Source organism: Microtus oregoni, unplaced genomic scaffold (genome assembly GCF_018167655.1).
Source record: "Microtus oregoni isolate MIOR12 unplaced genomic scaffold, Mior012 000043F_ref0000047, whole genome shotgun sequence".
Taxonomy (NCBI): Eukaryota; Metazoa; Chordata; class Mammalia; order Rodentia; family Cricetidae; genus Microtus; species Microtus oregoni.
Window position 1 is genome coordinate 9444857 of NW_024543210.1, and position 12164 is coordinate 9457020.

At 49.6% G+C, this 12164-nt stretch overlaps 1 protein-coding gene across 1 annotated transcript; it reads left to right on the plus strand.

Annotated features, from left to right (window-relative positions):
* The first annotated feature begins 2953 nt into the window (after positions 1-2953).
* Positions 2954-10777, plus strand: LOC121434293 (alpha-1-antitrypsin-like). The gene is made up of 5 exons (XM_041633103.1): positions 2954-3581; positions 5485-5755; positions 8556-8565; positions 9295-9435; positions 10586-10777. The coding sequence occupies exons 1-5, from the start codon at positions 2954-2956 to the stop codon at positions 10775-10777; spliced, it is 1242 nt and encodes a 413-aa protein (XP_041489037.1).
* Positions 10778-12164: the final 1387 nt, after the last annotated feature.

The following is a 12164-nucleotide window of genomic DNA, read 5'->3' on the forward strand; positions in this document are numbered from 1 at the left end:
AACAAATGAGTCAAGGACAGCTGCTCTTCTTTCTCGAAATATTGATCTGCTACTGCTTGTGCAAATCCTGGAGACATGAAGAGAGGGCGAGAGGAGGCAAATATGATGAGCTGTAGGGATGCCCTGGGTATACACAGGGCTGAGAAGCGTTGAGGGAACTATTTGAGGTCACTTAGCCAGCATTTTCCAGACCTACTTTCTGACTGTGAACAACCTGTCCTTCCTTTGTGTCCAGCTTTGAGACTCCTGGTGGAGAAGTCTTCATCTTAGTGAACACTAGTTGAATTGTGAGAGTTCAAGGGGGAACTTAACTCAGGTTTCTGAGACAGACCAACATAGGGGAGGACTCCACTTGATTTGGGTATCTATCTATCTATCTATCTATCTATCTATCTATCTATCATCTGTCTGTCTAAATATCTATCAATCATCTCTGTCTATCTATCATCTGTCTGTCTATCTATCTATCATCTCTGTCTATCTATCTATCATCTGTCTATCATCTATCTATCACCTATCTATTTATCTATCTGTCCATCTGTCTGTCTGTCTGTCTGTCTCCACTTAGCAGCCTAGCCTGCACATACTACACACACACACACACACACACACACACACACACACACACACTGCTCCAAGCAATGCACCTTTCAACCTCAGAACCCCATCTGCCATGAGTTACACATACCATCTCTCAACAATAGCAGATGTTTCTCTGCCCTTCTACATTCCCAGTGCACTGAGGTAGGGAGAATAGAAAAGCTGATCTGGCTTGAATTTGTTTTGGATACATCTGCAGTAAGGCAGACTGTCCTTCAAGTGAACTTGTACCCTATTTATCATCTTACGTATGTGCATAATTGGGCATGCATTTAAAATCATATGCATATGGGAAGAAACATGAGCAGTAGAAAAAAATGAATGCATGACCTAATGCATCAATAGAAATAAAAAAACCGCCCAGACTACACCACTGAGTAACCATCCCCACCCTCCTTTAGACTCCATAGAAAGAGACTTCAGACTACAACCTTGGGTTCTTGAGTAAATACCCTTACTCCTGTGGCCCACTGTCATACTTAACTGTGGACCCTTCTGGAGTTTGTACATTGGCTTCTCTACAGATAAAATTATTGTGTCACTTTGCATACCTGTGTGTCTTTGCACACCCATGTGTGCCAACTGTCAATTCTTTGGCTAAGAGAGCAACAACCAGAAACTGCTGGCCAAGAGCTGACCACAATCCAGAGGTGTTCACACACCCTTACCACAGACCCAGAAGTGTTTGAGGGTGGACATAGCAGGACACTTGCTCCTTAATGATGCCTAGCTTACTGGAAAGAGTGATCTAGTATGTTTTTCTCTAATCCCTTCTCAATGCCCGGCCATGACAATATATAAGCAGGTGCTCCAGATGTAAGTGGACAGAAGGATGGATGGGTGACTGGCTGGCTGAATGGATGAAAGAACAAACCGTTGGATGGGATGGGAGAGAAGACATCCCAGGGTGTCCCTCTTCTTGCTTCTTGCCTGACCTAATGCATAAGCCCTTTCCACAGCAGGCTGGCTCGGCAGTCTCTGTGCCTCCAGGTTCCCCATACACCAGTGAGCACAGCACAGAGGCTGGAATGGTTGCCTGGGGAGGGCACATGCTGACCTTGCTGTGTGACCATAACTGCCTGGACTGGTAAGTAATGTTTGCGCTCCCTTCACTCCTCTGTCCAAGGCAGCTGCGGTTACATCAGACTCATACTCTATGTCTTGTAAGTAAAACTGACTTTCCTCTGGCCTGAGGTCTGGGACTCAGGGCTCCTAGTCTGGCCCTGCATGATCAGAGACCACTGTTGGGATCAGCTCCAAGAATACCCTAGCCTTGCAGGGCAGCATATCACAGGGTCTGGGGGCCTAGTTTTCAGAGGGTCTTATTACAGAGGGACACCAGTTCTGAATGGGGGGTGGGGGGCAGTGAAAGATAAAACAAAGCTTCGTTGTTAGAGACGCAGACTGACTTAGAAACCTGGCTCTGCCTCTAGCTGGCTGTGGACCCTGAGGAGGCCACCTGACCTCCCGGGGCCCGAGGTTTTGCAGGGTTCTAGGATTAAATGGCATATTGCTCAGAGCCCTCCTCGTGACTCAAAGGATGAGACTGTACTGAGCAGGTTAGTGGGAGGGGGTTGAAAGAGTCAGGGTGAGAATTCAAGAAGGAGTCACCCTGAGCTGGGCCACAGGGTGAGTAAGAGCAGGAAACTGCCCGAGTCAAAGGGGCAGAAAACATGGGAAGAGCCGAAGACGGACTCTCTCGGGTGGCAGAAGGATGCCGGAGGGTGGCGCTGCACCAACAAGGGAATGTAGATCTACCAGCCTCCCTTCTCCTGGCAAACTCCAGAACAAGCCAGAGGGCACAGAAGTAGTGGAGACCAGTCCCAAGGCTGCAGGGACTTGCAGGGCAGAGAAGGGCAAAGGCAGACACCTGGGCAGCAGCTGGTACAGAGGTTTCAGGTAAGCAAATGGAAAGCTTGACTTGACTTGGTGTTACGCACATATTAAGAACATCTGTACAGACAATAGGAGGTCAGAGCTCAACTCCAAAGCTCCCATAGGGAGCGGTCAGGGCAGATGTGCTGAGGTCTAAAGTTTGATTCGATATCTATCGGCTTCCTCCTACTCTATTTTCACAGCAGGCCTGGCATAGTCCGTGGGCAGGTGTTCTGACCTTTGTTTGTACATGGGGGCCTCTGTTGGGAGGGGCAGAAGTTGACTGAGCCAGGCTCTGACTTGTCAGATTCTCAAGCCTGACTGTGCCCAAGATCTTACCAGTCCCTTAGAAGTCCCAGCCCCTCCCCAACCAAAGGCAACTGAAGGCCCCTGACGAGCAACAGGAAGACTCTGGAGCTCTGTGTCTTGTTAGGTCACAGGGTCAAACTGAGTAACTCTACTGCTTTCTTTGTCTAGGATGGCACGCTCCATTTTGTCCCTCTGGCTGCTTGTAGCTGGGCTGGTTCCCCATTCCTGTGACCAAGAGACACCACCAACATCACTCAATCAGAGAGTATCACCAACACCAGGGATTCCCAGGGCACCACGCCCCTTCTTCAACAACCAAAAATTTGCCTTGAGTCTGTACAGACAGCTGTTAGGGACAGAAGGAGGCAAAAATGTACTCTTTTCTCCGCTCAGTATTAGTATGCCCCTCACGCTGCTGGCCTTCCAAGATAAGCCAGAAGTCCGCCATCTGGTCCTGCGGGATCTGGGGTTCAGAGTCACCAAAGACCTGGACACTCAAGCACCCTCGCGCTATGGGGAGCATCTGGATGCCCTGATGCCTGCCGAGAAGTGTGGGATCCACACTGGCAGTTTGCTGTTTATGGACAAGAGAGTACAACCAGAAATGAGGTTCCTCATGCAAGCCCAGCGCGCCTACAACAGCGACGTCATCCTCGTCTCCTTAGGGGACTACGAGTTAGCCCAAAAGCAGATAAGCTCGGCCATACGTGACAGGACCCATGGGAAAGTGAAGAGGCTGCTGAGGGACCTGAAGCCACTATCTAACTTGTTGCTAGCCAATTACAACTTCTTTAAAGGTCAGTGAGCCTCGGATGGAGCCTTGGCAGCCCCTTGATGGCTTGAAACTTCCTCTGCTCCTCTAGATCTTTCCGGATGTCCTCTGTTCCTTTGGCTTGGGACAGCTTCCTGCTCTTGCCCACCTCTGAATACTTCCCTATTGAGTCCTTTCTCTAATCTTCTCTCTCTCTCTCTCTCTCTCTCTCTCTCTCTCTCTCTCTCCTTAGTATCATCTAGTCCTTTACTTCTTTAGTTCTTTGAGAAAGGTCTTGAGCAATACTTCACTTAGAGTCCAGGGAGGTCAGAATCATCTAAATCTCTTCTAGTTTTTGGAAAGTCAGCCATTTTTGCCCCAGACAAATACTCCCTCTTCTCTTCCTGATCTGCTTGCCTGGCCTCTCCTGTGCTCACTTCTTCTCACTCTGCTCCTTTCTTCCATCCTTTACCTCTCCCTTCTAGAACTTGAAGCTCCTTTTATAGATAGAGTCCCTACTCCCTCCTTGCTAAGTTTCAGGACAAGGCATCTCAATCCAGAACTAGCTACATTACTCTTAGGACTCAGTGACAAATGAGACGAGGGGCCCTATGCTCTAAAGTCACATTCCAGTGGTGGCAGCAGAGCATAAGGCCACCCGTGGAGCCCTGTGTGACCACCTAGCCCACACCTCTGAAGGTCAGCCCTGCCACTCGTGGTACACCAATGTGCCTTCCATTCTACCTCACACAGCCTGAATTAGGGGAGGGTTATATTGCCATGTCTCAGACTGTTTCAACAAGCCGCCTTCAACCCTCCACACAGAAAGGTACCGTGTCCTTCCACACCTGTCTGGCCTTGGTTCCAGTGGCTCTTCTGCTGGCCATCCAGCTGGACACTACCCCAAAGTCAGCAGGACCTTCAGCTTCTCTGCCGGGCCTTGGTGTATTTCTCTCTCCGGGAAATCATTACAGTGCTGACAAATCATGGTGTTCCCTCCCTTCCGCCTTCTTCCAGTCTAGGTTCTTCCCTCCAGCGAACTGGGCCATGTAAGCTGCCTGCAACCTTCCTGTGCACTGAACACTCCCAACTTCATGTCAGATCCCCATCCTGACAGCCCCCTGGTCATCTCCACCAAATGGAGCAGCCTGGGCTTGGCATGTTCTGAACGGAAGTAGTTCAGCCTGGCACTGAAGAGCTGACCATCGAAGTCCTGGCCAAAACCTCTGTTATAGGAAAAGAAGCTGGAAAAGCAGCTCCCAAGAGGCCAAGCTGTAATACTTCTTGGCTCTAAGCCCATGGGACTGTATTCTCACTGTTTCTACAGACACCAGGGGAAGAACGCCTTCTGCCTTGGTAGACTGGCACTGTGCTATGGAAACAGATGGCTAGCAATTTCTGAGCAACTGCTGTGTGAAGGACCATACACAGGGCTTTGCTTACAGTGCCTCGCTGATGTGCACAGGCCTATGCCCTCTGCAGGTGATCCAGGAGCTGGTTGACTCCCACCTTCTCTGGCTTCACCTACAACTCTGTCTCTTCCCTTCTCATTCCAGCTACACTTCTTCCCTGTCCCTGAAACAAGGCCTTCCCACCACTGGGCTGTTGCAGGTCACTGTTTCCTCTTGAGAATGTTCCTCCGCTGGCTGTTCTATGGCTTGTCCCATGCACTGTTAAGTCTTTAACCAGTGTCACCTTCTAGGGAGTTACGTGGATATGCAACTATCTCTTATTTCTCTCCTTAGCCAATATCCCTGCCAGCTCATTGGCTTCCTCGTCAATTGTGGTGTTTATATTCTCTTACCTCATAAGATCTGTGTGGACAAGGATCTCTCACGTGTGCCTGTGTGGTTTGCCTGGCATGCGTCAGTCTTAGGGCCTCCCTGATGGACAAGTGATGTGTCCTGGATATTGACAGCCCTTCTGATTCCTGTGCACTCTCTTGTCAGGAAAATGGAAATATCGCTTTAACCCGAAGCTCACAGAAATGAGGTACTTCTCGGTGGGCGAGGGGGTCCGGACCATGATACCCATGATGCAGCGGGTAGGCTGGTTCCACTTGCAGCATTTCACCCACCTGCACAGCCATGTGCTCCAGATGCCCTATACCTGCAACATCTCAGGAGTCTTCATTCTCCCGGATGAGGGGAGATTTGAGGACTGTGAGAAAGCGCTGATGAAGGAGAGCTTTGACACGTGGACTCGACCCTTACCACGGAGGTGAGAACCCAGCTGTTGTCACCTCCCCCAGTGCTGCAAGACCTTTTCCACCATTGCCTTAGCTCTGGGTGAGAGGTGGAGACCTTTCTAGTCTTTGGGGCATGACATGGGATCTGAGACATGGTCTCACACATTATCAGACAGGATTCAATCAACCTTACCTTTCAAAGATGAGAAAAATACACAAACCAAAATCACTACCATCACCATCATTATAATCATTATCACCATCACCACCATCACCACCATCACCGCCATCACCATCATCACCATCATCATCATCATCACTATTATCACATCATCACCACCATTACCCCCATCACCACCATCACCATCATCACCATCATCACCACAATCACCACCATCACCATAATCACAACCATCACCACCATCACCATCATCATCATAATCACCACCCATCACCATGGTATCAGCCTGCTGCATCTTCCTGTGAGAGATTTACAGTTGTCAACTGTGCTTTGAAGCCCTGTAAGTTATAAAGAAGAGGAGAGGTGGGAAGATGCTTCAGTTGGTAAAGGGTTTACCTTGTAAGTATGAGAACCAGAGTTGAACCCCCAAAACCTATATACAAAAAAGTTTGAGATCTTCGTGCCAGGTCAATCTGATGGAGTCATTTTCTCAGTCTCAATCAAGGGTCCTCTTCCCAGATGACCTTTCGCAGTGTCCAGCTGACAAAAACAGAAAGAAAACTAACCAACACAGTGAGCTCCAGACTGATGAGAGACCTATTTGAGAAAAAGAAGCACAACACTACTATTGTCCCCATTTACCTCCACACATGTATGCACACAGAGTGGAAGGAGCAGTGTGTCACTAAGAAGGCCATGAACAGACCACAGTGCTGGGAAACCCTTATCTGGATGTTTCCTGCAGTGCCACTAGCGAGTGGGTAACCTGTTAATGACCCCACTGGCCTTGCCCAGAGGGAAAGATGTGACTATCTCGTCACTTGCCCTTCTCTGCCCTGTTCTATGTTAGTTTGCTTGTGTCTCTAAGAAAGAACAGAGGAAAAACACAAAACACAAAATAACTGAACACTTAAACACTGATTCTCGGCTTTCCTAATGCTATGACCCTTTAATCCAGTTCCTCATGTTGTAGTGACCCCAACCACAACATTTATTTTCACTGCCACTTAATACCTGCAATTTTGCTGCTGTTATAAATCATAATATAAAGATCTGTGTTTTTTGAAGGTCTTAGGCAATCCCTGTGAAAGGATTATTTGACCCCTCCAAGGGGTCACAACCCACAGGTTGAGAACCAATGCTATAAAGTAATGCTTTTGCTATCCAAAGTCTAGCCTGTGACCAACGTCTCTTGCTTCTGGATATTAAGCTCTCAGGTACACCCCAAATCCTGAAGGTTCCAGCAGACTGTGTACATTAAAGATTGAGAAGCCCTGGTCCAGGCAAGTTTGCTCCTTTTGGATGGATCCCCCTGTTCCCCACCATAAGCCACTTCTGTCTTGCCTGCCTTGTCCCTTCTATACAACTGTTCTGTCTTCCTCTGTGGGCTAGACTTCTGAGAATCAAGGTTTGCTTAGAAGTATTCATAGCCAGTTTCTACCAGAAGTCAGAAATGTCTCCGTGCCTAGACGGAACAACCAAATTGTCCCCAGTTGTTGCTCTATGGCCACTGAGTGTTAGAACTGGTTGAGCTGTAGACTATGGGTCATAGGCATCACCTAAAGGACTGAGATTTCGTCACATTTAACACCTGTCTGGCAGGACAGGGAAGAGCTGCATGGAGCTTAAGGTTGCTTTCACCCTAACAGGACATCTCCCACCCTCAGTGTCCCCCTGTGGAAACAGCTAGGAGACTCACAGATCACTGATGCTGTCCAGCCATGAGGCCTCTGGAGCTATTATGCAGCTCCATTGGGCCAATGCCTGGGAGCCAAAGTGGAGGGAGATAGACTAGCATCCCTGTGCTTCAGAAACAAAAGCCAGGAAGGTATGGTTTTGGCACGTGGTCATCTGTGGGTCTGTGGCACACAGCCTTCATATGACTGCTGGGTACAAAATGTCATTTTGAGTGTGAGATTTAAAAAAAAAAATGTTTGTTTCTTACTTTATTCTCCCTAACATAAGCAGCAAGGAAACACAGTGTGTATTTAAGGTGGGCACCATGATGGACATGGGCATGGTGAATTGTTGCCCTTACTCAGCTACTGAGCCCAGCCATTGCCCCACTCGGGCCCCATTTTGTATGTATGGCAGAAACACTTAGGAAGCCTTCACTTAGCAATTGCAAGTACACAATGCTTGCATTGTGCAGTGTGAACAGCTCCAGGTCCAGGGCAGCATGATGGAAATCCAGAAATATCCATCCTGCTTGAGCCAAGCAGCACCTCCCATTTCTCCTCCCCCAGTCCCTGGCAGGCACTCTCTAGGACCGGAGGTGAGACTCTTTTGGTCTCATGATCTGATGTGTGAACATACAACATCATCTGGTGTCCTTTTGATACACCAACAAGAAAGCGTGGCACTCAGTCTGCCCTCAGGCCTTTGAAATCCAAGACTGGGCAGGCAGGAGGAGGAAAGGAACCTAGGCTAAGGTAAAGCACAAATAGACAGAATCTTTTTATTTCAGCTGGACCAGGGCAATCACAGCCTCTTTAAGAAGTAATGTACTATAGCTCAAGGACCCTCAAGGACTATAGCTTTTAGGAACACTGTGACGTTGTGCCCCAGCCCTTGCAAGCCCCACAGGTGGCAACAGCTGGCAAGGAGAACCCAGGAGGTGAAGAAGGAAGCTCAGGTCAACACCACTTCAGCAGGCGCTGGGTGGAAACTTCCAGAGTTTGACCTCGTGGTTAAACACAGTAAAACTTCAGGGAAATGTTTGCATGTGACAGTTATCACAGCAAAGTAGTCAAGCACTTGTGACCTTACAATAAGAATGAATTCTATTGGCTAATAAACAGTGCTCAGGGCAAGGGCCTAAGGAGGTAAGCATTTGTGATAAGAATTAGGATGGATTCTATTGGTCGAGGATGCAAAGTACATGGGGCCTCTTTCATACAGATGGGTTCTTTCCACTGAGAGATAAAGTTGAGAATTAGGGGGGCCTAATCAATGTCCAGGATTCGGGAGATGGCTGGCCCACAAACTAGCACAGAGACCACCAGGTTATTAAACAGCATCTATGCCAGCCTATCAGGTGAGCCGGTGTCGGTCATTCCCTTCGTTTGAAGAAAATAGGTGGGTGTGGTTAACAAGCCTTGTTCCACCAATGCTTGCTTGAAGCTGTACCTCCTGCAGCTTTAGACAAACTCACATCCCCTTTGATCCCACAGTTCATATCCTGAGCAAGCCCTCTGACCCCCTCCCAGCATTGCCAAGAGGATGGAAGGAAATTGCCTCAAGGAATCTCTGGTGCAACCGGCCTGCTGCAGACATGCAGCCCAGAGCTGCTCTTGCTTGTTCAGGGAGTCCGCAGGCGCGGGTGTGTTATTAGGCGGCATGACTTCAACTCTGTTTCCTTCTTTCATCTTCCTGAGCAGCAGGATGCAGCTGTTTTTCCCCAAATTCTCCATTCCCGTTGCTCTTCATATGGAGAATTTCAAGTATGCTACCAGCAAACTTAAATTGATCTATGAACACATGGACCTCTCGGGAATCACTGTGAAAAAGACACCCATGAGGGTCACCACGGTAGGTTAACACCTGATGCTTAATGGTTCCTATGGTTTCCCTTTCCTAACTCGCTTAGGGACCCACGAGCACCCAGTGTTCTGTGAAGGCAATGGGTGACGTGGTGAGTGACAGCTCCAGCAGTGTCCTGGACCTGGCTGTCCCTCAGAGATGGCTGTTCTGGGGAAATAAAAAGTTGTGTTCTCAAGTGCACTACCTGCTGTGGAGACAGCCAGGATGCTGGGTGTGAATATGCACCAAGGGACCGTCATGGCCCTGGTGACATGAAGGCCCCCTGTGAATACAAGAGCGCGGTGTCATACAAAAAAATGATTTGTGTCCATCCGGTGTCCACCCACACCGCACTGCAAGAAGTTAGGAAGTTAGATTATGGCAGAATGGGGGGAGGGGGGAGTCAAGCCACACAAGGGGGCTTTTCCTGGAACAGAGAGGGGGTGCCAAGTTACTGGTTGGCAAGGTTGTAGGGGAGACCCAAAGAGCAGATGCTGGGGGCACAGTGACTCAATGGCCTGGCCTTCAGGTTACACGCAGGTCACATGTAGTATGAGGGTCACCAGGGGCTGTGGCAGGAAAAACTGGATGGAATCTGAGCCAGTGGAAGGAGAGCGCTGCAGGCCACCAGAGAAACAAGCCAGTGAGTGACAGCAGAAGTGGGCTTCAGAGAAAAGGGTGGGAGTAGAAAGAGAGGCTGGGAAAGATTCATTTCAGGGGTGGAAATTCCAGGACTCTCAGTGGCTCGAGATGGGGCACACAATAAGAAAGCGATCCTTCTGGAAGGCAAGGCTGTGTACTCGGCATAGGAGCAGTGCAGGAGTACAAACGGTTGAGGCTATAAGCTCGCTGCTCCCCAGAAAGCCAGGTTGCCTGTTGGTCAGGAGCAGAGGGAGGAAAACAGCCACGGTGTGAAGCCAGAGGTGGGGGGTGGTGCCGACTGAGTGAAAAACAAGGCGCAGTGTTCTGGAACTCTCGGGGATGCAGCAGTGAGCCTCCATTCTGCAACATCATGCAGCTACCTCTAGTGGGGACAGTGCTAGGCGTGGATCCTGGGCATCCTGGACCCGGTGCAGATGGAGAGTCAGGGTGACACTTGCTGAGGGTGGGCTTGGTAGAGCTCCTGCTCCCTCAGCACTCTGAACCTTGGTCTCCAAAGGCAGTGCACAGGTCGGAACTGATTGTGAATGAGGATGGAGCAGAAGAAGAAGACATCTCCAGCTTCCGGTCCATCCCCAAGCCGCTCATTTCTTCCCTCCACTTCAATAGACCCTTCATAATGTTAATCCTGGAGGGGGCCGGCCACAACCTTCTCTTCATGGGGAAAGTGATAAACCCTATTAGCGCCTGATCCGTTTCCGAGAAAGAGTTGAGACTTTAGAAGACTGGAAAGTGGCCAAAGCATAGGCTAGTGACTGGCCTATGATGCTCACAGGAAGGCTGGGGTTGGGGCAGTGAATCTGACCTTCATTTTTCTCATGACTGTGGCTGGGGCACTGGCTTGCTAAACTTTGATGTGAGAGCAGCTACTGAAGGGGGCTTCCTGCAAAGATAGGAAGACGGACATGCAGGTTAAGCATCTGTGTGGAAGAGCTCCAGACCTGATGTCCTTGAAGGACCACAAAGGAAGGTACCACATGGAGGGTAGAGCTGGAGGCCCTGAATTCTGATTTTCTCAGACCTGTACTACCTGGGTTGTAGTAGAGTTCTATTCCTTTGTAGATCAGTTCAGTAAAACAGCAGATGAGAATGTTGTGTTGAGTGTTCTTCAACGACGGGGTAGGGAGGGACTTGGAGGGCCTTAGAGATTCTGGAAGAGCAACCTGGGAGCATGCTCATGAGAAAGGTCAGAGCCATTCTTCCAGTGTTGTTTGCTGGAATCCTGATGACTTGGTGGCTCCCAAGGGTATCTGCTAAGCCTCCATCACCTTGGTGCGTGGCTGGGAAGGAAGCGTGCAGGGCAAGTCTCTGGGTCTCTTTGCTGAAAGGAGCTATGGGAATTGAAGTGGTGTCAAAGGCCATCTTTGTGCAGCAGTCAGCTCTGTCCCTGTGAAGGCAGCTCACCATGCTTTTTCAAAGAGGGACCCATCCTCTGTGAGGGAGATGTCTTCGCACAAGTCATCAGGGCCAGCATCCATTGATCACCAACTGCGTACAAAGCGCAGTCATAGAAGTGAAAGATGAAGGTAGAGGAGGGTCTCCAACTTCAAGAGCCCATTCCACAGACGCAGGACATGCCACCGTTCTGCAGCCATCACTGGTGTACAGGCGTGGGCTAACACTGTAGCGTGTCATCTTGATCCGCAAACAGGATTCATGTTCTTGCTGACAGTCATGTCAGAGGGAGTTTGGAGAGGAATGGTGAGTAGCCCAGAGCTGGCAATGTGCCTCACTGTGAGAGAGGGAAAAGAGGTCGCTTCGCTGCCAGCCGATGCCAATGAGCACCAATGAGCGAGCAGTTCAAGTTGAGGGGAACTTGTAGGAACTTTGAATATTCCTTCGGTCACCGGCAGACACCACCGTCATACAACAGCCGCTGCCCCTCCAGGTCTCACAGCCTTCGTGCTCCAGCTGGAGGGGAGCAGAGTGGCTGAGACCCGCCGAGCATGTAGCTGCCCTCCTGCATTCCAGCTCATTCCGTTTGTATGCAATTCTAACAACACTGCAGCCCCACCAGGATGCACAGCCCCTAGAGGGTTCTGGTTATGCTTCCCTATCTTCCGTCAGGTCCCCCTTTC